Source organism: Coregonus lavaretus (genome assembly GCF_964263955.1).
Source record: "Coregonus lavaretus genome assembly, chromosome: 37".
In the NCBI taxonomy this organism is placed as follows: domain Eukaryota; kingdom Metazoa; phylum Chordata; class Actinopteri; order Salmoniformes; family Salmonidae; genus Coregonus; species Coregonus lavaretus.
This window is the reverse complement of record NC_140024.1, coordinates 13136618-13161214: the sequence shown is the minus strand read 5'-3', so window position 1 is coordinate 13161214 and position 24597 is coordinate 13136618. Positions and strand designations below refer to the sequence as shown.

Below are 24597 nucleotides of genomic sequence, written 5' to 3'. Positions count from 1 at the left end.
TCCCACAGAGCACCATTAAATCCATTATTAAAAAATGGAAAGAATATGGCACCACAACAAACCTGCCAAGAGAGGGCCGCCCACCAAAACTCACGGACCAGGCAAGGAGGGCATTAATCAGATAGTCAACAAAGAGATCAAAGATAACCCTGAAGGAGCTGCAAAGCTCCACAGCAGAGATTGGAGTATCTGTCCATAGGACCACTTTAAGCCGTACACTCCACAGAGCTGGGCTTTACGGAAGAGTGGCCAGAAAAAAGCCATTGCTTAAAGAAAAAAATAAGCAAACACGCTTGGTGTTCGCCAAAAGGCATGTGGGAGACTCCCTAAACATATGGAAGAAGGTACTCTGGTCAGATGAGACTAAAATTGAGCTTTTTGGCCATCAAGGAAAACGCTATGTCTGGCGCAAACCCCACACCTCTCATCACCCCGAGAACACCATCCCCACAGTGAAGCATGGTGGTGGCAGCATCATGCTGTGGGAATGTTTTTCATCGGCAGGGACTGGGAAACTGGTCAGAATTGAAGGAATGATGGATAGCGCTAAATACAGGTTTCAGTCTTCCAGAGATTTGAGACTGGGACGGAGGTTCACCTTCCAGCAGGACAATGACCCTAAGCATACTGCTAAAGCAAAACTTGAGTGGTTTAAGGGGAAACATTTAAATGTCTTGGATTGGCCTAGTCAAAGCCCAGACCTCAATCCAATTGAGAATTTGTGGTATGACTTAAAGATTGCTGTACACCAGCGGAAACCATCCAACTTGAAGGAGCTGGAGCAGTTTTGGCTTGAAGAATGGGCAAAAATCCCAGTGGCTAGATGTGCCAAGCTTATAGAGACATACCCCAAGGGGGGTGGATAGTTATGTACGCTCAAGTGTTCTTTTTTTTTGTCTATTTCTTGTTTGTTTCACCCCAAAAAATACTTTGCATCTTCAAAGTGGTAGGCATGTTGTGTAAATCAAATCTTACAACCCCCCCAAAAATCCATTTTAATTCCAGGTTGTAAGGCAACAAAATAGGAAAAATGCCAAGGGGGGGGTGAATAAAATTGTACTTTTGCAAGGGTTCCAAAAGGGTTCTTCAGTTGTCCCCATAGGAGACCCTTTTTGGTTTCCAGGTAAAACTCTTTTGGGTTCCATGTAGAACCCTCTGGGGAAAGGGTTCTAAATTGAATCTAATAGGGTTCTACCTGGAAGCAGAAGGGTTCTACCTGGAACCAAAAATAATTATTCAAAGGGTTCTCCTATGGGGACAGCCGAAGAACCCTTTTAGGTTCTAGATAGCTCATTTTTTCCAAGAGTGTAGTGCTAGGTATCAACAGCCAATCCAGTAGGGGCTGGAAGCTATAGTGAGCTTCGAGTGGTGTATTTGCATAAATTCAGCTTTCTCCAACTTTGGTTCCGCCCTGTTCACTCTCCCTCTTTCATGCTCGCGTTGCTCAACGGTCCCCGCTCACTCCGCTTCTCGTCGCTTTCCTTCCATTGAAAATGAATGGCGATGCCGATGTATTGTCAATCTTGACTGACATCCACAGACTCAGAGACGCGATAGTCCGAATACCTACGCGGCTCGACCACCATCCACCGGGACGCGCACCTCGCCAAAATGTCCAACCAACGCGGCTCCACATACACCTCCTCTTTTCATTTGAATGTGTTCACAGTTGGAAAAATGGTTTGAGCTGCGCTGAGAATTCGAAAAGTATGAAAGCTAACGGTCCAATATTCTAGAACACTGCTGTGCATACGAGTACACGTTTTGGACTCTGATATGCGCTACTAGTAATAGTCCTACGTTGCTGCCAATTGGCCTGCAGTACTATTATTAAATGTATATTAATTTATTGAAAGTGTTCCCACTTTGAGTTTACTCCAGGAATGTTTCAAGATTTCTATTTAAATGTGGATACAATGAAGATGCCTGTTGCATAATGTAATGCCTGTTTTTGGTTAAGAGTATACATGGTTAATGGTATGGTCCATATGAGAGGGGCCATTTGTATAAAGATACCTGTTTTTCAGGTGTACTTCAGTTCTGTTTTAGCTCAGGTATGTGAGTTGTGGGGACGCAGAGGGTCAATAGGCTGGTATACCCCAATTCATTCAGTGTTCTGACAGTGTTTGAAATCTGTTGTAAATATTTTTGTAGACCTAGGTAAATATCCATTGGATTTCGTCTTTAAGCTGTACCACATTTTCACTGTGAATAAACTGGATACTATTTTGCACCTGATCCTGCTGTCTTCTGTTACTCACTGCCCTTAATATGTCTGTCCCAACATCTGAGCCCTACAACAGACTCCCTCATTACCCCCAGATGTGGTGAGTCCATTGCACATTTACTCAAAATGATGTGAAATACAACCCAATCCTCCCTCACCCTACTGTCCTATGTGGAACTCCAACAAGCACACAGTATCGATGTGAAAAAATCAGTGTTTCTCACATTACAGTCATAGTTCAGGAGTGTGAGTTCAGTGGCACAGAAAACAGTGCATAGTGTGAGCCGGTTTTCCAACAGACCAGTCATGCATGATGAGCACAAATCACCTGCACGAGCTGTAAAACTCGGACTTAATAACAAACAGCAAACAAAATCTGCAATTTGAATGTTACGTTCATTATAACAACAAAATTGAGTTAGTGGATGGATAAACATGACAAGCTCCTAAGTCATTACATCAATCTTGCATAACAGAAAATGTCTAAGATTCCCAAGATTTGCAGAATACCCTCCCACACTATTCCTTGTGGAGGTCTGGAGGAGAAATGCACAGGCATGCAACTGGAAAGGGAGTTCACCTCACCAGACACCTCTATCAGAAGAAGGTGAAAGGTCGATTGATAGAAACCGGAAACGGCCTATCGGAAGGTTGTGCTCACTGGCATGCGACAGATCTGGCAATGGGACCTTTTTTTCCCTTGCAGCAGCCAGAATCTTTTGTCAAGCACTTTCCTTTCACAATCACTTCCTATTCAAGACCTGCTTGTGAGAAAATAAAATAAAAAGTGCAATGGGGTGGCCGTTTTTAGGGGCTGGTCTTTGCAGTGCAGGTCATGGCCTATGCCATACAACCCCACACAGCTTCACATGGCCAGAGTGGTCATTGCGGTGGACCACTCATATCTAGCATTATGTTCTCATCTGGGTTTATTCACATACAAAAAGCTTTGTGCATGATATGACATTACTATGGGCTGTGTCTGTCACTGAACAATAACACAATGAGATGTGAGTCAAGTAAGGGGTGTAGAAATCTGACTATCTCCCCTGAACCTTCCCTGTCTGCATGACCTAGCTGGACGCAGCTGTCTCTCAATGCCCGTCCTGCCGCTCTGCTGCTTCACATCGCCAGCCTACACTGTGTGGCACACTACACACAGTTCACACTCCTCCACATCCCCTCCAGCTGCCCTGAGCAGAGAGGGGAAGGGAGAGGGGAAAGAGCACCGAAAAGCTGGTTTAAACACAGGATACATTATGATACCACCACAGCTCTTAATTCTTGAAAAGGTACATTAGTTCATCCACTGCAGTCTGCCTAAGCCTCTTGGGATGAAGAGCGTCTGGACTCATTCTGCAGAGACATGAGAGACATGCTGAATCCTCACGAATGGGACACAAATCCCCTGAGAGACAGTGAGGCAGCACAAATGACAGGAACAGCAACTGAGGGATCAGCAAGTCCCCTTTACCGTTTTGTGGGCGGAGCAGGGGAACAGGTGCTTTTCATGCCCTCATTGCAATGGCAGCCTGAATTAAGTCCTCCACAATCTCTTATTTTTGCCCATGTTGTGTGGAACATGTGGCTGTGTGGCAGCTGCAGGTTGGGCGATAACAGCAAGGCTCTGCTTGCGAAGAGCTTTTGTAGCTGCTCCGCTTATGGGCAGGAGATGACAAGATGCCTACCCCCTTTGTGTGGCAGGGAGAGAGCCTAGGGGTATGCAGGGATAGGGTTCACATGGGGCGAATGAAAATAAATGCTTCAGTGATGCAGCAGGCCTCAAGTCAAGCTGGGACACAAGCACCTTTTCCAAGCAGCTGATACACTTTGAACTGATCTCCAGGTGCAGTTTAATATGTCATCATATTCCACAGTGCAGAGATCAAAAGGAGAATCTGTGGATGTCAGTGGATACGCCAAACCAAATCTGTCATTTCTTAACAATTTCACAAGGACCACTGACCTGCCCATCTCCAATAGTCAGGCTAATTCTGCACCGGTCCGTCTGAAATGGAGACATATTTGGGGATTACCATACAAGAAGTCTACTGTAGTACCTGAGATCTGCCTAACACAATCCCCTATTATGTATATTAAAATAGAGTATGTAAGCTTTTCTTTGACAGAAATCTCAGCAAGCCTAAGAAAAAGTCATATTGCAATGCATCTGAAATCATCCTAAGGGAGCATGAAACATCTCTATTGCATTGGAATAGCCTATATATTCAAATAGCGTAGTTGTTTAAGGAGACAAAGCCAGCCATATATGTGTGTAAATGTGAAATTACAACTGGCCAACCTCTTCACATGTCTATACGTTATACTCTGCTGCCAACCTGTGGTGGAAACATGAAATAGCCCTAAAGTTAAGAAAACCACCACTCATCAACATGTTATAAAACCATGCCAGATCTTTGAATATGCATTGTTTCTCTGTTTTTGGTAACATTTACTTTCCATGTTTCATCTGGTAGATATTTGTCTCGTATGTACTTGTCTTAGAATGTGATGTGGTAAGAATGCACTATTTGTGGCTCATATTTCAATTAGGCTGTTGGTATGGCAACAAATTTTACTTAGCCACAGGCAGTGATGGTTCTTTATTAGATTAGATAGTTCATTACTTTCTGCTGATATTTGCTTTGTAGCTACATTGAATTACAATGCTTTGGTGCATTGTAATTCTGTTTTCCAAGAATACACAAACATATTATTTCTGAATAATTGCATACTCACCAGATTGTTACAGAGTAGCATATCAAGTTATTCCTAAAGAAATAGAACAGTCATGATTAGGTCATTACTGTAACTAACTATTTCTAATAAAATGTCAAAGTAGATAGGCCTACAAGGTCATTAACAGACAGACTTATTTGTGTTGATTGTTTGCTATGTGGTTAACATTCTTGACTTGGCACATTACAAGAGTTTCAAAGAGGAGCCCAGCAAAAAGATTCGAGTTTACTGCCCACATGTGTTGTGATACAAAATATCTTCCTGCTGACTCTATTCTATTTTGCCATTGGCTGAATCGTTGCGTTATTCTGTAGCTTCCTTTGATGCTTCATGTAATTTCATTGGATATAGCCTATATTGTCTTCCCCACGTTCATTGGTCCATAAATGGAACCGAGTTATTCTATTTGCTAGAGGCTCAAAGCCTTGATCTCGAAAGCACCCAATTGGTTCAGAAACTGGGTTAGTGGTGCAACGATCATCACAGGAGGAGGAAAGTAGGTCAGTGTATTACTTCTGCCTACCGCTGTTCCTATCTGCCTCAGTACACATGTGCTGCCTTTCCACACGTAAGTAACATACTTTGTTATATGTTATGCAAAAGCCCTATAACATATTTCCTTTATTAAACATTGTGAATTTGGTATACTGTGTGCATTTCTTTACTCGTATTATGGGTCTCAATTGGCTGTCTATTGCCATTCCCGAGGAGGTGCAGTCATCGGCTTACAGTGTAACTTAAAGGCACACAGTGTAATTTAATGCAGTGAGCAAAATGCGATTTGTAGGTTTCTAACCTAATTTAAACATCTGGAATGACCGTATGTAATTTTATTTGATTGGGAGGCTATTTTTGTCTATTTGTACATTGCGTGATTTGTCTGAACTTCCCTGCCACGGCTCGGGATTAAATGAGGTCATAGCTATGTTGCATAAAACAACTAGTGACGCGCGGTTGATTACCTGTTACAATCATTTGCCTTTTATAGGCCTATATAGTCATCCTTTAATTAACAGCAACAATGTTTCTTCTCTATATGAGCAATGCAAGGCAGGTGTTGGGCTGATATTGATACAATGTAATGAAAATATCCTGCACTGGATTCTGTTCAGTTTCAGATTATATCAAGTCAATGTGACAGTCACTGACAGATTTCTTGCCATTTGTAAACTACATTATTTAATGACCGTTGTCATTAGGCCTATATGCTCGACAGGTCCTAGTGCAGAATAGTCTAATAATAGCCATACATTTCTACCAAGCTCCAATGTTAGTGAAACCAAATACTATTTTGCTATAATTTGAACAAATCCCTCTGCTCATAAAAGTAAGGCTGTAAAAAAATCAGTATTTGTGAAAGTTATGTTGGTCTATTCATTTACATTTTAGTCAGACAAGAGCAACTTACAGTTAGTGAGTGCATACATTATTTTTCATACTGGCCTCCCGTGGGATTCGAACCCACATGCTCTACCAACTGAGCTACATCCCTGCCGGCCATTCCCTCCCCTACCCTGGGCCAATTGTGCACCGCCCCATGGGTCTCCCGGTCGCGGCCGGGAGACCCACAAATGGCTACAGTACACCAGTCCAGGGATTGCACATTCCAACGCTCACTTTTAAAAGGACATTACTCTTCATGCTATTCTTAAAATCTGAAACAGCTATTCCTGAAAAAGTCAACAAGTGTATCAGTAATGTAACAGTAATAACATAGATGATGCTACATGGTTTTAATTTTACATAATATGACATGAAGGTAAATAGAGAACAGTGGGGTCAGAGAAAATGTAATTGTGATTGCGTTGTCTTTACGAACTCCTTGATGGACAGTAGTAGGCTATAAGACAGGTCATGTTTTTGTTTTATGAAATATTTACCTGTCAGTACTGCACATTAACACAGGAAAGTGGATTCTATTGGCTACTTCATAACATTTAGGTAATCATCCTTTACTTTAACCAGTTGCATCATGTCACATTATGTGTGGCGCTCGGTTGCTTCCACTGGAGCTGTGTAGCTCACAGTAGCTTTTATGTTGGGTCCCAAATTACACACTTCTTGATTTTTCACTTCTATTCTGAAGTCTCTGTCTTTCTTTCTTCATGTTGCCCTCATCCCAATAGCCAACTTTAGGTTTCAAGGGAGGGATTCAACAGAAAACATGGCATCGAATTTGAACACACTCCTATATATTTTTTTTCTTTTTATATGACCTGACCATATCTGCCTGCCCTGCCAGTATGATGCTCCTCTCAGTGTTTTCACTGAGCTTTCTCTGAGCCTACAGTAGCTCTCAAAGAATATGCAAAGAAATTCAAGCTGCTTTATGTCAGTCAGGAATATTGTAAAACATGCTTAAAGCCAACAGCAAATTTGCAGAAAGAGCAGCATATGCCGAGGGAGAAGAAAGGAGAAATCTGACCTTGAAATTCTATACAATTGAGTGGTTTTATTTGCCCCCCCCCCCAAGTTTTCTGAGCATAAAAAAAGTATATATATATATATATATATATATATATATATATATATATATATATATACAGTGCCTTCGGAAAGTATTCAGACCCCTTGACTTTTTCCACATTTTGTTACATTACAGCCTTATTCTAAAATGGATTAAATAAAACCAATTCCTCAGCAATCTACAGAAATACCTTATTTACATAAGTATTCAGCCCCTTAGCTATGAGACTCGAAATTGAGCTCAGATGCATCCTGTTTCCACTGCTCATCCTTGAACTCTTTGGCCTGAATGCCAAGCATCACGTCTGGAGGAAACTTGGCACCATCCCTACAGTGAAGCATGGTGGTGGCAGCATCATACTGTGGGGATGTTTTTCAGCGACAGGGACTGGGAGACTAGTCAGGATCGAGGCAAAGATGAATGGAGCAAAGTACAGAGAGTTCCTTGATGAAAACCTGCTCCAGAGCGCTCAAGACCTCAGACTGGGGCGACGGTTCACCTTCCAACAGGACAATGACCCTAAGCACACAGTCAAGACAACGCAGGAGTGGCTTCGGGACAAGTCTCTGAATGTCCTTGAGTGGCCCACCCAGAGCCTGGACTTGAACCCGATCAAACATCTCTGGAGAGACCTGAAAATATCTGTTCAGCAACACTCCCCATCCAACCTGACAGAGCTTGAGAGGATCTGCAGAGAAGAATGGGAGAAACTCCCCAAATACATGTGTGCCAGGCTTGTAGCGTGTGATATTTCAGTTTTTTTTTTTTTATAAATTTGAAAACATTCATCATGATGGGGTATTGTGTGTAGATTGATGAGGGAAAAACAATTTAATAAATTTTAGAATAAGGCCGTAACGTAACAGAATGTGGAAAAAGTCAAGAGGTCTGAATACTTTCCGAAGGCACTGTATATATATATATATATATACAGTCCAGTCAAAAGTTTGAGAGAATGCCAAGAGTGTGCAAAGCTGTCATCAAGGCAAAGGATGGCTACTTTGAAGAATCTCAAATATAAAATATAGTTTGATGTTTAAGACTTTTTTGGTTACTACATGATTCCATATGTGTTATTTCATAGTTTTGATGTCTCCACTATTATTCTACAATGTAGAAAATAGTAAAAATAACGAAAACCCCATGAATTAGTAGGTTTGTCCAAACTTTTGACTGGTACTGTATATATATATATATATATATATTATTTTATCTTTCATTGTTGGACATGAAATACTGTAAAAATCATCTCCAAGTGATTTCAATTGAGGAAATCTGTTCCCAAGTATTCCCACGCATAATAGAGAGAGCAGTTTGATATGATTATGTTTTAGTCAAATATTATATGTGTTTGGGCTTCTTGCGTTGAGATTTGCAGTCTACAAATGATTTGTAGCTTAAATATGTTCAGGCCCCCGAACAGCCGCTCAAGAAAAAATCGTCCCGCAGCTGAATCTATTTGATGATCCCTGCTTTAGGTGTTAGAGGAAGATTCATGTCACTTAACCCACTTAACCCAATCATTTGAAGCATTAGCTTTTCTCAACCAATAATAGAGTAATAATACAGTAATAATCATTCACAAAGTCAAAGGATGACACGAGCGTAGTAGGCTAGGTAGTGCTATAGCTGCCACCTAAGCCTAGAGCTGACCGGTCAGAAATGTAGTTTTTTGTTAGACTATTGTGAATGGTTGTCCAGCTGTCTGCTTTGTCCATTCCCTGAGGCACACACAGTGCTCGTTAATCTCTGTTGCTGATTTTCTTTAACCCAAAATGGTCTCACTCCCCTTGAGTTGTGCATGTGTTTTGTCCATTCTGCTGACATGCTTGTTATTTTCCTTTGGAGTTGTTTATGAGAGTAGCTGAGTGTAGCTATAGTTTGGATTGTTCTGACTCAGAACACTTGAAGGTGTAAACATTCCAAATTTAATGAAGGCATTGCTCTTATCCATGTACTCCAATGATGATATGAGTAGGAAGGTTAAAAGTCGAAACAGAAAGTTGTTCTGTTTATGGTGCGGATAAGTGTGCATTTGTGTCACTGACCTATAAATAAGGGGTGTGTGTGTGGAGCAATTAGAGCACATGCTAAAAGAAGTGGTCTGTTTTGTATACATTTCCCCATAGAGCCGTGATAGTATGGTAAACATAAAGATAAATAGGCCTAGCTGTTCTGTGCCTAATTACAGGAATTACATCAGGTACTGGGCTGTCTGTTATTCATATTTTACTGTGTGACATTCAAAATGTAGTACTTTGTGCAGAACTACTGCAGTATGATTAGTCTTATAGGCATGAGATATTGCATGGCAGTGATTATGATCCCATTGCTAATACTACCCTGTTGGGGCTAGGCATAGAGGAGAATCTGTGGACATCTCCTCTACTCACACTCCATCTCCAGATCACCTCCCATCTGTCGCCCATCTAAGCTTTCTGAACAAGCACTTAATCAGAGCACCACTCGCTGTTACTACATAGGCCTAGATGAGTCGCCACTCCCAGCTGGCCAGTGTGTTTTACACTGTGACCTGACCTCTTGTCCTATCTGATCCCTCTCTCTCCTCTCTAGGTACTGTGCCTGTCAATGCATCTGTGAGAAAAAGCCCAGCTCTGACATAAGGAAGCCAGGCCACTTCCTTCACCACCCATCCAGGTATGTGGACACACATGGTTCTGTGTGATTTCATAAGAATTGACAGCTGCTCTGAAATGAGTTCACAACCTTTGTTTGAAGTGAATCACCAATGACGTTTGTGACGCACAGCTTCCTGCTGTTTCACTTCAAAATGCCCACATGAGCAGTTGGCGGGGAGAACAGTTAGGGATGAATTAAGTTATGAGCACAGTCAGTCAGTCAAACATAAACACAGTCATGTGTGAGGGCGATCTTCTCACCCACAGTTCCCAGCTATATTGTTTTCTTGCATCTTATTAACTTGAACTGGAGTCTTATTTCTGATTTTTTAACATGGCCTCTAACCATCTATTCCACCAACGCTTTAACATCTCCTACTGTCTATCTTTCTAGCGTGGCTCTTAGAATGCTCTGTTCTGAGTAAAGGAGCATACTGAGAAACGGACAGCTTGACTTACATAGCACACATAGGCCATGTCATTACATGAGCCAAGCCTGAGCTTTCCAGAAAGGCACGCAACAGACTGGAATTACAGACAGCCTTACAGCGCTATGATAATGCTGCTGAGCGCACAGTACACTCTGTTTCATCTGAACGTGACAGAAGTATGGGATCACGTCAGGGGAGTGGCTTAAATAGGAACACATTTAGAACAGTGACATAGCATTAAGAACATTATGAAAGGGAGAAGTTCTTGCATGGCAGACAGTATCACAGTGCTGTGTAAGCTAACCATGTGTATCCAGCTGAGCTGACATACTGTAGTTTCATCCTGACCCTGTTACCAGTGGTTCTGCTTCTTCCCTGCTTCTCCTCATCTGATCAAGGTTTTTATTTCCGCACAGCTTAAATATAAACCTTTTTGTCACTTAGATACCATAGAGGTCATGTGCATGAAAACATTAGAAATGATCAGAATCCACCTTAGTGATCTTGTAGTGTTGTAAAATGGATGGTGTTGAGTGTTACTGAATATTATGTGAATGCCATGGAGATGGTAAAATTATACACAAGTATTTTCATTAGACTTTGATGAGTGGTGGTGTGAGGAGAGGTGTGACCTGCATGCTATCAGTGGGTTCTGTGTAGCGGAAAAGGTTCCCTAATTGGCAAGCGTTCAAGAAGGTCCTGCTCCACTGTATCCTGGCAACCAGAGATGTGTTACAACTAGCTAAGCTGACCTTAAAGCAGAGTTTCCTTTTTCTCCTTTTGTGTTTGAGTATACACTAAGTATGCCCTCAGAACAGCCTCAGTTCATTAGGGCATGGACTCCACAAGGTGTAGAAAGCATTCCACAGGGATGCTGGCCCATGTTGACTCCAATGCTTACCACAGTTGGCTGGATGTCGTTTGGGTGGTGGACCATTCTTGATACACACAGGAAACTGCGTGGAAAACCCAGCAGCGTTGCAGTTGTTGACACAAACTGGTGCGCCTGGCACCTACTACCATACCCCGTTCAAAGGCACTTACATATTCTGTCTTGACCATTCACCGTCTGAATGGCACACATACACAATCCATGTCTCAATTGTCTCAAGGCTTAAAAATCCTTCTTTAACCTGTCTCCTCCCCTTCATCTACACTGATTGAAGTGGAATTAACAAGTGACACCAATAAGGGCTAACAAGTGACAATCAATCATAGCTTTCACCTGGATTCACCTGGTCAGTCAATGTAATGAAAATAGCAGGTGTTATTAATGTCTTGTACACTCAGTGTAGGTGTTTTAGCCTTCCTTTGGCTTATGTGACAAATGAACATTTACAAAACATTTACATTCTCAGGAGTATTGTTTTATGCAGCTTACAAAAAAACATGTAACAAATCATTGCAAACACACAGTGATGAATGGTATAGAAGCAAGTCCTCTTTGCCCGGTGGATTACATGGTCAGCTCGGATGTCTGTTGTGACATATACCAGAGTGAGGGGTCAGGTTGTAGTGTAGTTGACTATGGTGACGGTGACAATAACAAAGTTCCTGGCTGCAGGCAAGAAATTATGGGGTGTAATTAAGGTTTTGTTCGATGTAATCACGCTCTGAAACTGACACATCATACGGAGAGTGGAAAAGAGCTGGGGAAAAATAGGTCAGTGGAGAATCAAATTACAACGAGAAGACTTTCAGGCACAGTGGAGCAGAGCATAAGTTCTTGTCTGATTACAGGAGCAGGACAAGGCACAGTGACCTGAGGTGGCTGTGCTTTTTAAGGTATTTTTGTGCAACCTGGTCTCAGAGCATTCCGTATTATTATGTACGTAAATCCATGACACTCCATTTAGTATGATATGTTAAGTTCCATATGGTATGTATTAATTTGTGGATGTCCATCACCCATTTCGTATGATATGTTACGAATTACAATTCGTATTATATGTTACAAATTAGCAGAACGTATAATATGTTGGCGCAGTGGTCTAAGGCGCCGCATCGCAGTGCTAACTGTGCCACTAGAGATCCTGGTTCGAATCCAGGCTCTGTCGCAGCCGGCCGCGACCGGGAGACTCATGGACGGCGCACAATTGGCCCAGCGTCGTCCAGGGTAGGGGAGGGAATGGCCGGCAGGGATGTAGCTCAGTTGATAGAGCATGGCGTTTGCAACGCCAGGGTTGTGGGTTCGATTCCCACGGGGGGCCAGTATAAAAAAATAAAATATGTATTCACTAACTGTAAGTCGCTCTGGATAAGAGCGTCTGCTAAATGACTAAAATGTAAATGTAAATGTAAATGTTACGAATTTGCAAAACATACAATATGTTACGAATTTGAAAAAGGCATGATATGTTACGAATTCTAGCAAGGTGGCTAGGTAGCTAACGTTAGCTAGCTGGCTAACGTTATCTAGGCTAGGGGTTATGGTTCAGTTTAGGGTTAAGTTTAGGAGTTAGGTTAAGGTTAGGGTTAGGGGAAGGGTTAGCTAACATGTTAAATAGTTGCGAAGTAGCTAAAAAGTAGTAAGTAGTTGCTAATTAGATAAAATGTTGAAGTTGTCCGTGATGAGATTCGAACTCGCAACCATTGGGTTGCTAGACGTTCGCATAGAAGTTTGCGTTATACTTTCGTTAGGAAAAGGCCATATTACTGGTTGGATTATATAAACAGTGATCAATGCAGATATGGGTTTTTTATGAAATGTGACCCCTCCTGACAATCTGTCTTCCTCGGTAACATTGTCATTGTTTTATCTGAATTAGCCTTTTATATTAAGGACTAATCTCACTAAATTATGTCTCTGACTGACACCTAGGTTTTTGTAGCATATGCTACATTATGTTATGAACACTATTCCAAAGCATCCGTTTTTAGTAACCCAAGGTTTTCATTGACGACAAAATAATTCTGGTTCATTGTTGCTGGAGGTCAAGTGAATTATGCTTCTCAAAGACACTCTTGATTGTTGCCTAAGGGAGAGAGAGAGGCTTGAGCCTCAGCTATAGCTTTCACCTTATGTAAGACCTTATCATTTCAATCTCAAACCATAGAGATATGAATCGGTCCTCTTACATCACCTTTACTGAGTGGGCCATCTACAGTATACATCAGCACAAAGTCCAGGTTGTACGGCAGCTGCTCAGGTTCAGAGGGCTTTGTTATATGATGCTGCTGTGGTGTCCTCATGCCTTGGGTATATAAAGAGGACGTCTGACTCTTCGCTGACTTGCCTTTCAGATCTGGTTCATTGCTGGAAAGAAACCGAGTGAGATGTTTTGAGGATAACTGGCCTTATGAATATTTGTGGTGAGTGTCACACCCTCTTTAAAACAACCACAGTTAATTTCACTTTTTGATCAATTGTCTTTGTCTAAGAATTGAGATTTTTACGTCTATAGTGTCCTTTCATAGAAGTCGCTTTCACGTCAACTGACCTTTTATTGTGTGTTATGGAGCATAGTAAGTGCTGAAATCATTGTGTTTTCTCTCTATAGATGATCTAATGGCAGACCAAAGAATGGACATTTCCTCCACGATGAACGAGTTCATGTCTCCTGGCTCCACTGATCTAATCAGCTCGATCGGCACACCCGGCATGGACTACACACGCAAGAGAAAAAGCAGCACCACAGATTACCAGTAAGCCTGACTCCTATACTGCTTATAGACTTTGTTCTACTTGCCACCTGAAGATAGTGCATGTGCCAATCATCTTTATTATATTTCTATATTTCTTAATTCCATTATTTTACTTTTAGATTTGTGTGTATTGTTATGAATTATTAGATACAACTGCACTGTTGGAGCTAGGAACACACGCATTTCGCTACACCCGCAATAACATCTGCTAAATACGTGTATGTGACCAATACAATTTGATTTCATTTGATATTCATGTCATGTTAGGTCTGGTTTAGTGTGATCACATTTTTCAGTTTTTCATTTATGCCATTTTGTGACAGATTTGTATGTTTGCATGCAGCTTTTTGATGAACTATATGGAAATATCTTCTTACTGTGTGTCAAAGGTTTCCACTTAAAGTTGACAAGATAACTACCTACCTAGAAATTAACAACCAATTAGGAACAAATGGTAGCATAACCTTGATTTAGATTAGATCAGAATAATCAGTATACTTAATTTGAATTGTAATATACAAACTTCCTTGCTTTCACAGAATTGATGGATTTTCTTTTGAGTAAGTATGAAATCAAATTATGAATGTTCAAGTACATTTGTAGTAGAGGAGCCAATCACATGTCTGATTAGTTGGCCCTCTGTGATCCTTGTTTGGTCGGGATTGGCCTGCAAATTGAGGTTAGACACTAATGTGTTCCCCATATCAGTTAGAGAAAAAACGAAAAAATGTATTGTGTTTTGTGAAATTCCTCATCCCCAACTTAGGTCAATCAAAATGAATGTGTTATGATAATCAGTACCCTGAGAGTGACCGGTCAATTAGTATGTACTGTATGGATCGCTGTGAATATGGGAGAGCCAGTCATGCTATAGTGTAGATTTGAATAGCTAGAATTAGGGTAAGCATCAAAGCATGAAGGGGTGCTACAGTAACAATCTTGAAGCAACAAGACTGTATTACAGTTGTGTTAAAAAATGTATTTGCTGGTATTTAGTTTGATGACAGGCCTTAATTTAATAGAGAGTGCACCCTGATTTGATGGATGATGGATGATACATTATATTGTTGTCTTTGTAACTCATTCACTAAAGGCACAGATTTGTTTTTACCTGCTTTAGTGAGACTTAAGCCAACAACTCTGTGGGAATACCTTTGGGTCAATTTTGTAGAGCCAATCATATTTTAAATAATCTTTATTTGAGGCTGTTGAATGCTATTATAGTATGGAGTGAACAAGTCTTGAAGTGGCACAGGATATGTAATGGGTCATGACTTCATTTCTCTTTTGTGGTTTGTGAAAGGACAGTAGGGCTGAGTGGGATGACAGAGTAGAAGTTCAGCTGTGAACAATATCAGAGGTATTAGTGGCACAAGGTCTTTCGCCTGAATCCACACAAGAATGGTCTCAAAGAAACCTTGTTCATCATTTTGTATTAACATTTCTATAAACTATTCATATAGCTTTGGTAGAAGCTAATAGCTTGAATTAGTAATGTTGATGTTTCATGTCAATCAAAGGCTCTCCATGTTTTTTTAATTATAAAAAATGCAAATGACTTCTCACTTTAGTGTTTTGCATTATTCATAATTACATTGCATACTGTATTATCATTATTAAATAGTTGTTGTAAAATAATTGTTTTACTATATTTCTTTGTACTAATGTTATTGCCTCTCCTCAAAGGGATAGCATGGACACAGACAATGATGGACTTGGTGATCATCAAGGCCGGATTAAAAATGCCAGGTAACCAAATGTTTCTACCTTCCATAGGATGACATAAAAATATGTGTGTTTATATTAGAGATTAGTAATGTTTCTTTAAATACAGGCAGACTATGGATGTGTTGATTCGTTTGTCTGTGTTAATTGCTCTTTGTATTGCTTGGATGGCAGGGAGGCCCACAGTCAGATTGAGAAGAGACGCAGGGACAAGATGAACAGCTTCATAGATGAGCTGGCCGCACTAGTGCCTACCTGCAACGCTATGTCCCGTAAACTGGACAAACTAACGGTCCTGCGCATGGCTGTCCAGCACATGAAGACCTTAAGAGGTGAGGCGAGAAGGATTTTAGTAGGACTGCTGCCAGAACAGTGCAAAGATGACAACCACCACCATGCAGCTGATCAATAAAGTACATCAGAGAAATACAATAAATAAAAATTACATATTGATCCGGTTGTGTTACATATGAGCTTTTTCTGACTCACAGGTGCCGCTAACCCCTACACTGAAGCTAACTACAAACCAGCCTTCCTGTCAGATGACGAACTGAAGCACTTAATACTGAGGGTGGGTGTCCTTACTTCCATAGACTGTATGGTGTCCTCAGAGTGCGTTTCATGATGAGTATGCATGTGTGACTCAGTATTTATCTTTCTCTCTTCTTCTCTCTCTCATCTCTCCCTCTCCCTCTCCTCTCCACAGGCATCTGATGGCTTTCTGTTTGTTGTTGGCTGCGATCGAGGGAAGATACTGTTTGTTTCGGAGTCAGTCTACAAAATCCTAAACTACAGCCAAGTACGTCCTCTCCAATATGTTGCAGTTTTTTCCATTATCCAGAATGACTTACAGTTAGTGCATTCATCTTAAGATAAGTAGCTAAGACAACTACATATCAGTCAGTACATTTTCCCACAATAAAGTAGCTATCAGCGAAGTAGGTGCTAGTTGGAAAAAGTCAAGTACAAGTGTTAGTCCACGAAAGGCAAGGGTGTTAGTTATTTTGTATTTTTTTAATGGCGTCATTTATGTAACATGGACTTATCTTACAGTACTCTCTCCCTCTCTGTGCAGAATGACCTGATTGGCCAGAGCCTGTTTGATTACCTGCATCCTAAAGACATTGCCAAAGTCAAGGAGCAGCTGTCCTCGTCGGACACGGCGCCGCGGGAGCGCCTCATCGATTCCAAAAGTAATGCACCCTGGCCTCTAGTTACCAGCCTTTCTCTAAGTGCCCGGGGGATGGAGAACAAGGACAGCAGGGACACAGTGTCTCTGTTAGAGTAGAAGAGACTGTAATCAGTGTGTCATCAGCCTGCTGTCCCCTACACAGCTAGCACAGTGACACACCCCTCAATGTATCCCCCTGTACCGTGTGTTCCTCAGCATTTAAATGTCAGAAGCTAAATGTAGGGTAGTGCTATTTTTACATCAAGAAATGCTGGATTTAGGGTAAATATAAACAGTCAAACAATTTCTGTAAATTCAACCAATTTTTTGTAATAGCAAAAAATGATGTATTGTAGCTTTATTTGCCAGAGTAGGACTTGATGCAGTATATATTTATAAAGGATCATGGGTGATACTGTTCCTGTCGTTGCAGCATAGGTTAAATGCTATATTGTGTCTGGTCCCCAGCTGGCCTTCCAGTAAAGACAGACATCACCCCCGGCCCATCCAGACTCTGCTCTGGAGCCAGGCGATCCTTCTTCTGCAGGATGAAGTGCAATCGGCCCCTCATCAAAATGGAGGACAAGGACTTTCCTTCCACCTGCTCCAAGAAAAAAGGTACCTGTCTTTTCCTTACATTTTTCATCTCCTGTGATTCATTTTAGTTAACAGTTCATTTGGTTTCGTACCAATAGACTACCTACTCATTGATGTCAGTGACAGCTCCAGAGTAGGGCTAGATGATGATGAGGATCTATTCCCTGTATCCGCAGCTGACCGTAAGAGCTTCTGCACAATACACAGTACTGGCTACCTGAAGAGCTGGCCGCCCACCAAGATGGGTCTGGATGACGACAATGAACCAGACAACGAGGGCTGCAACCTCAGTTGCCTGGTGGCCATTGGACGGCTGCATCCCCACATTGTCCCTCAGCCAATGAACAATGAGATCCGTGTCAAGCCCACTGAGTATGTCTCGCGCCATGCCATCGACGGGAAGTTTGTCTTTGTCGATCAGAGGTGAGAGATTTTTTAGGGCATGGATGCAGTCATACAAACATGTAGCAAAGGATGTACCAGTTGGCCGCTACACAGTGATGTCCTGACACCTGGCTGGACCTTGTGGGCAGTCCAGAGCTGGATTTACTGTAGAGTGACAGCTTGTGTGTGAGTGAGGTTTTGTCAATGTCCAAATATAGCATTAGTAAAATGTTCCAGATGGAGGTGTTAATGGAGGCCCAGAGGGCAGACAGGATTCAGAGTAGATATGTTGACAACAAATACTCCACTGCCCCCTGACAAAACAATCCCATAACCTCGCCATGTCACTGATACTGTTTGGTACACTAGGAAGTTCTAGATAATGTCACAGGGTGCTATGTGATTGTCATAGGACTGGGCAATATGGACAAAATATCATATCATTACAAAAAAAAATAACAATGACGGTATTTGATGTTTTTGAATAATAAAAGTTATAAATATGCTTTCTGAGTAATTCATGACCCTAGGATGGAAACACATACATTATAAGTGATTTCAATGGGGCTTTCTCCATTTATACTGTTCAATCCAACTCCAAACAAAAATCATTTTCAGCATTTTCATCCATTTCTGCATTTCCTGCACTTTTATGATAATTTCCACACTGTGACACGCAGCATGATCTGGGCAAAAAAATCTAGGCCTAGTTAATTGTACTGTTGGAATCATGGAAATATAATGATTATTCTAATTCTAAAGTTGGTATATAGTGGACAGAACCTTGAATACATTGTTGTTTGACATGACAACAAATTAATAAGCCAGTGAGGAATTATCGATAGGGTAAGAACCAAAGTTTTCATCAGTGTTTCCAGGTGACTCTAATTAGATGTTACATGACATGTTTTCATACTTCATGTAGCTAGCTAGCTAGCCAACATATTATTTACCATCCCACTGCTACTGTTCTAGATGACTGTTGGGAATATACTAGTAGACAAGGCAGTGGTTTTGGTTGGGCACTTGGAAAGCTTGCTGATGAGAGTGGTTTGAGGGAGTTGGAGGTTGGCCCTTCTGTGGTGATAGGGGATGTTCCTCCATGGTTACTCCCAGATCCTGTTGTTGATCTAACCTTGGTAGAGAAAAGGAAAGATTGGTCAGAAGTCAGTGATATAGGGAAACTGGTTGACAATTACATTGGTAGAAGTTTTTATGCATTTTTACCGCTTTTCACAGGTGGATCCAAGGACCCAGATAGTGGGCGCACAGGAGCAGGCATTTACGTTCCTGAATTTGATGTGCAGATATGTAGAAGACTAACAGATTAACTGTCAGTATACTCAGTTGAACTGTTGGCGATAGTAGTTGCCCTCCAGAGGGTGGAGGACGTACAACCTGTCAGAATTATAGTGTGCTCAGATTCCCTATCTGTACTGAATAGTTAATCATCTGGAAAATCTAATAGGAGTGACCTTCTATTGGAGGTATTCATGTTATTATGGAGAATTGAGAGACTGGGTGTAGTAGTGAGATTCTGCTGGGTCCCAGCACATTTGGGTGTGGAAGGAAATTACATTGTAGACCAGTTAGCCAAAAGAGCTTTAAAATGAGATATAATTGATATTAATGTTCCACTGGGTAGAGGTGAGGCCAAATGTAAGATCAGAGCCATTTTGATAGATGTGTGGTAGAAGGGATGGGACTCTGAGCCCAATGGCCGGCATTTATATGCCTTTCAAAGAAAGGTCGGTGGACCAAGATTCAAAGGTCAGATTAGGAAGGAAGAGGTGGTGTTTGCTCGATTGTGCCTATGACATTGTACATCGAACTCGTCATTACATCTGGTTGACAAGCATGTGAATGGTTTGTGTCTGGAGTGTATGGTCGATGAAACGGTGGAGCATGTGTTGTTATATTGTTGTAAGTATATTGAAGAGAGGGAAAGATTGGAGCGTAGGGTTATTGAGGTTGGATGGGGTTGGAAGGGATTTGGGGGAGGGTCTATTAGAAGTTAGTAGGGCTCTTTTTTATTTTCTCAGAAGTACTGAGTTAGGTAGGAGGATTTAGAAATGTGGAGCTAATGTTGTAAACCGTGATTGACCACACACTCCAGCATAGTAGGTGGCGGCATCCACCTTTAACATTTGTTTGCGGAAAGCCATTATATCATAGAAGAAGAAGCCAACATATATTCATACTTCACCTATTCCTCTCTGACAACATACCGTTGCACAAACATGCTTATCTTGGCTTACACCGGCACTGGTACCAGGCGGTGTTAGCTAACTAGCTACATTTGCTCTGACTCTTAGTACATTTAGCTAGCTAGCCACTAGCCAGCTAACTAGCGATAAGCATTAACAGCTAACACAAATTATTTTAGCAACACCTTGCTAAGAAAAGACAAACTAGCAAACAGTAGTTTGCAGACAGGAAGATACACAAACGAATTGAGTAAATATAGAACGCTTGTGGAAAGTAGCATGTCACCAACATTGTTGCATCCATCTGACCATGTGGAGTGAAAAACAGATTATACGCGCCAGAGTTGCGTATTACATTTAACAAACCAAACATTGAAATACCGTTATAGAAGTTAAAGTAAAAACTTTAACCGGTCCGTGCATCAATACCAGTATATAGTCAAATATGGTATACTGCCCAGCCCTAGAATGTCATGGCATTGGTTATGATCAAACAAGCAAAGCAGGGGGGAGAATATTATTTTATTTGTATACAATAAAAAAAGATGTGGGCTAGACTTATCTTAAAGATGTCCTAAATACCACCGGCCTGCATTGATAGTCAGGACTTGTGTTTAATACTGTTCTCTTTTGTAGGGCCACTGCCATTTTGGCTTATCTACCCCAAGAGTTGCTGGGTACTTCGTTTTATGAGTACTTTCATCAAGATGACATTGGGCACCTTGCAGAATGTCATAGACAAGGTATGTATCAGATTGAACAAGGACACCAATATAACACCAAAGAGCAAAGTTTTAGACTCAGTGATACATCCCTGAGTCTTAGGCCTTACATGAGTAATTTTGTAATGGCTGGTAATTTTGTCATAAAAAATGTATTGCGCTAAGCCTGTCACATGGCGAGTAGACTGTGATATGAATGAATCTAGAACCTGGCAGGCTACCATTTGGCATGTCACAGAGGTCAAGTGTGCAGAGATCATGCCTTATTGAGCTCACCCCCTGGCTGCTGGCTCTGTTCTCAGTGCTCCAGATGAGAGAGAAGATCAATACAAACTGCTACAAGTTCAAAATAAAAGACGGCTCCTTTATCACGCTGAGGAGTCGCTGGTTCAGTTTTATGAACCCTTGGACCAAAGAGGTGGAGTACATTGTCTCCACCAACACTGTTGTCTGGTAAGTAGCTACACACATCTGTTTCTGCTAGGACTTTCTTCCATAGCCCTCATTTAACTAGTCAATGCATAATATTACACTGTATTAATTTTATTAGGGTCATATAAATGTAAGATTTCATACAGCTGATTTACATTTACAATGCATTATTGGAACACTTGCATCTTTATTACTGTGTCTTTCTACAGCTGTAGGGCTGTCTATGCAATGGATGTTAATAAACTGCCCAATGAGGTGTGAAGTGACGAGCATGCTCAGTGATGATGCTCACTCTCTTCTCTCTCCCTTTCACTGTCTCACAGTGGCAGTGTGCCTGAAGGATCTGATGGCATCTATCCTCAGCTCGCCGCCTCCCCCCAGAGCATGGACAGTGTACTCACAGACGGTAAGCCTGCCCTCCTGTGCTCTCACAAAGCAGTTCACCCGCTTGGATGAAGTGTGACTGTACTTTGATGAGTTGCCATAAATTTTTTTGTGCCTGGCATGACTAAGTAATTGTTTTGTTTCGGAAATGTGACTGAGCTTTTGCGTTTGTTGGTTGCAGGAACCGGGAAGCGGGCCCTTCAGACCGTGCCTGGCATCCCCGGTGGCACAAGGGCAGGGGCAGGCAAGATCGGCCGGATGATCGCAGAGGAGGTGATGGAGATCCAGAGGTGAGAGGAACCATGTGGATTGTGTTTTGATTGTATTGTCAAACAGAAATTGACATGTCTGTATGGTCATAACCATACCATGGTCATTGACCCCCAGTGCATAATGGAAACGTCTGTGTGTGACTGAGACTGTATGGGGCTGTGTCCTGCTGTTTTGACCCTGTATTTTTACTCTTCCAGGATAAGAGGCTCCTCGCCCTCCAGCTGTGGCTCCAGTCCTCACAACTTCACCAGCACTCCACCCCCAGACATGTCGTCCCCAGGGGGAAAGAAGGTAAGAGCTCCCACCTGTCCTTCCCACTCTCCTCCACCTCAACCCCTCCCATCTGGGAGGAAGTCTCCTATTCACTCCACTGCTCATACATGTGAAGTCAGTAATGAGCACATCGGGTGGATATCTTTAGTGTCTGTTGGTGGCTCATACTTGAGGATGCAATGGTGATTCCTTAATGTCAATTCTATCTTGATTCTTTCACAGATACAAAACAGTGGAACTCCAGAACATCCCTCAGCAGGGATGATACCGGGACCAGACTCCATAGGCTATCCATACTCCAACAACTCCAATCTAAGTATGTATTTTTCCCCGCTCTGAACTCTAATCTCGATTACAGTTAATGAAACTATCCACATAAAATCTTTAAATATTTAACCCCTGTCCTTACCCTGTTTAGGTGATAATGCTCACATTGGCATTGACATCATGGATGAGCCAGGCTCCAGCAGCCCGAGTAATGACGAGGCAGCCATGGCTGTGATCATGAGCCTCCTGGAGGCAGACGCAGGGCTGGGAGGCCCAGTGGACTTCAGTGACCTGCCCTGGCCACTGTGAGGACTATCAGGCTTAGGCAAGGCCTCCTAAATGGGATGAACATGGTGGAGTAAGGGCTGGGTGTTACAGTATTCACATTGTGTCAGTTTGTGACCAGTACCAGAGAGCCATATCAACAGGGCTAATGCGACTGTAGCCTCACAGTAAGGCTGAATGCAGGCGGGCCCTGAAAAGGAAGGAATACTAGGCCTGGGATCAGCCATGGTGTACAGTCCGCCTCAGTGTGGTTTGGGAAAGTGAAACTGCCTCATTACTCCTGTAGTATTATTGTACCAGTTATCTGGGTTTTTCTATGTCCATTCACCCTCACAGGCATTGAACCCAGCTCTTTTATAATGGCATTAGTCTGTTTTTGTGTGTTTTCACACTACAAAAAACATGTTAATATTTCTAAAGAAAATGGTATCATACATGTTTATTCTACCATAAGAATAATTGTATCTAAATATATATGTATGTAAAAGTGTATTGTATCAGCAGTGAATTATTTTTTAAAGAAAACTTCCTCTATTGTTTATCTCCATTTTTGAAAATTCGAAACAGGGCAGTATGTAGCCATCAAGTTACCATCCAGTGACATATCACTGCTAAATCAGCTGGAGGGATTTTACTTTGTTGCTACAACGTGGAAATCCAAGGTGCTACAATATGTTGTGTGGGAAAACAGTGAGTAATCCGTTTGCTTGCCAGCAATAGATGAAACGTAACAAAATCAGAGACTAGTTCCTGTGCCAGAGTTGCTAGGAGACTGGTTGGTATTGTCCACACAACTTGTGATGTTTGCATATTGTGGGGGCACACCATTTCTCATCACCCACTCACCTTCCTGGACCATCTCACAGCCAGAGGCGTCCACCCCCACACAGGATGTGCTTTACTACTGAACCCCGGTAAATATTGTTGTTCCCTAGCAACAGGCAGACTATCCAAATGACCCATAAAAGGAAAACTTTCCTCCTGATCTGAAATCAGGTCAACTCAAACCACATAATTGCAGGCTAGGTATTGCACATGTATTAGGCTACTTTTTCAACTTTCAGTTTGAAAGTCTAAGGGCTCTATTCAAATCTGTATCGCTGAAGCGTTACAGATCGCGCGATAGAAATGTAAAGGTAATTTTTAATTGAGCCAACGTATGCAGCGTTTACCATGAATTCAGTCTCCGCTAATGCAGGAACATTGCCTTTAAATTTCAATCACGCTATAAAGATGAACTTCCACGATACGGATTTAATAGAGCCCTAGGTTAGGAAGTCAAGTCTCTGAAATGATAAACAAATGGTTTAAAAATAACCTATTATACACACTACGTCAGTGATCATCATCTAGACTCAGACGCCAGTTTGGTAACCCTGCTCTATGTAGAGGGATAAGAAGGTGAAAGTAACACCACTTTAAACTCAAGTGCTATTAATGGATAATAAGCATAATGATAGGAATAAAAACACCATACAATGTAGTGATTTTAATGTCTTTATGTCATGCTGAATATCCAGGGAGCACAGAGCACAGCATCCCATTACCAATCCTATGACGTCAACCAACCCAACCGTTACATGATTCAAAGGATATCTGAGGGGAATTCAACAGTATTTTCCACTGAGTTGGCGATGAAATCAGAGGCTTTGCCCCATTCCCCAAACAGTTACAGTATTCACTAGTCTTGCCATCCAGGAAGTATGCCCAGAACCGCACGTGAAATAAA

General features: G+C 41.7%; 1 protein-coding gene across 2 annotated transcripts; it reads left to right on the top strand.

Moving 5' to 3' along the window:
* The first annotated feature begins 5448 nt into the window (after positions 1 to 5448).
* Positions 5449 to 23402, top strand: LOC311111516 (basic helix-loop-helix ARNT-like protein 1). 2 transcript variants are annotated; one of them, XM_084154250.1, is made up of 19 exons: positions 5449 to 5534; positions 10008 to 10091; positions 13747 to 13815; positions 14004 to 14148; positions 14688 to 14708; positions 15835 to 15897; positions 16048 to 16205; positions 16365 to 16444; positions 16580 to 16672; positions 16949 to 17066; positions 17513 to 17662; positions 17818 to 18064; positions 20869 to 20975; positions 21257 to 21407; positions 21710 to 21792; positions 21952 to 22060; positions 22241 to 22334; positions 22539 to 22632; positions 22735 to 23402. In XM_084154250.1, the coding sequence occupies exons 3-19, from the start codon at positions 13803 to 13805 to the stop codon at positions 22890 to 22892; spliced, it is 1884 nt and encodes a 627-aa protein (XP_084010376.1). In that variant the 5' UTR covers positions 5449 to 5534; positions 10008 to 10091; positions 13747 to 13802; the 3' UTR covers positions 22893 to 23402. The 2 variants fall into 2 exon arrangements, with proteins under 2 accessions (XP_084010376.1, XP_084010377.1); XM_084154251.1 differs by lacking the exons at positions 5449 to 5534; positions 13747 to 13815 and having other exon boundaries at positions 10042 to 10091.
* Positions 23403 to 24597: the final 1195 nt, after the last annotated feature.

What these genes read in the sequence shown, in the direction of transcription:
- LOC311111516 (XM_084154250.1), top strand. An exon ending in AGCAGCACCACAGATTACCA is followed by an intron (nt 14,149 to 14,687) that starts GTAAGCCTGACT and finishes TTGCTTTCACAG; the next exon opens with AATTGATGGATTTTCTTTTG. An exon ending in TTTGTCTTTGTCGATCAGAG is followed by an intron (nt 18,065 to 20,868) that starts GTGAGAGATTTT and finishes TCTCTTTTGTAG; the next exon opens with GGCCACTGCCATTTTGGCTT.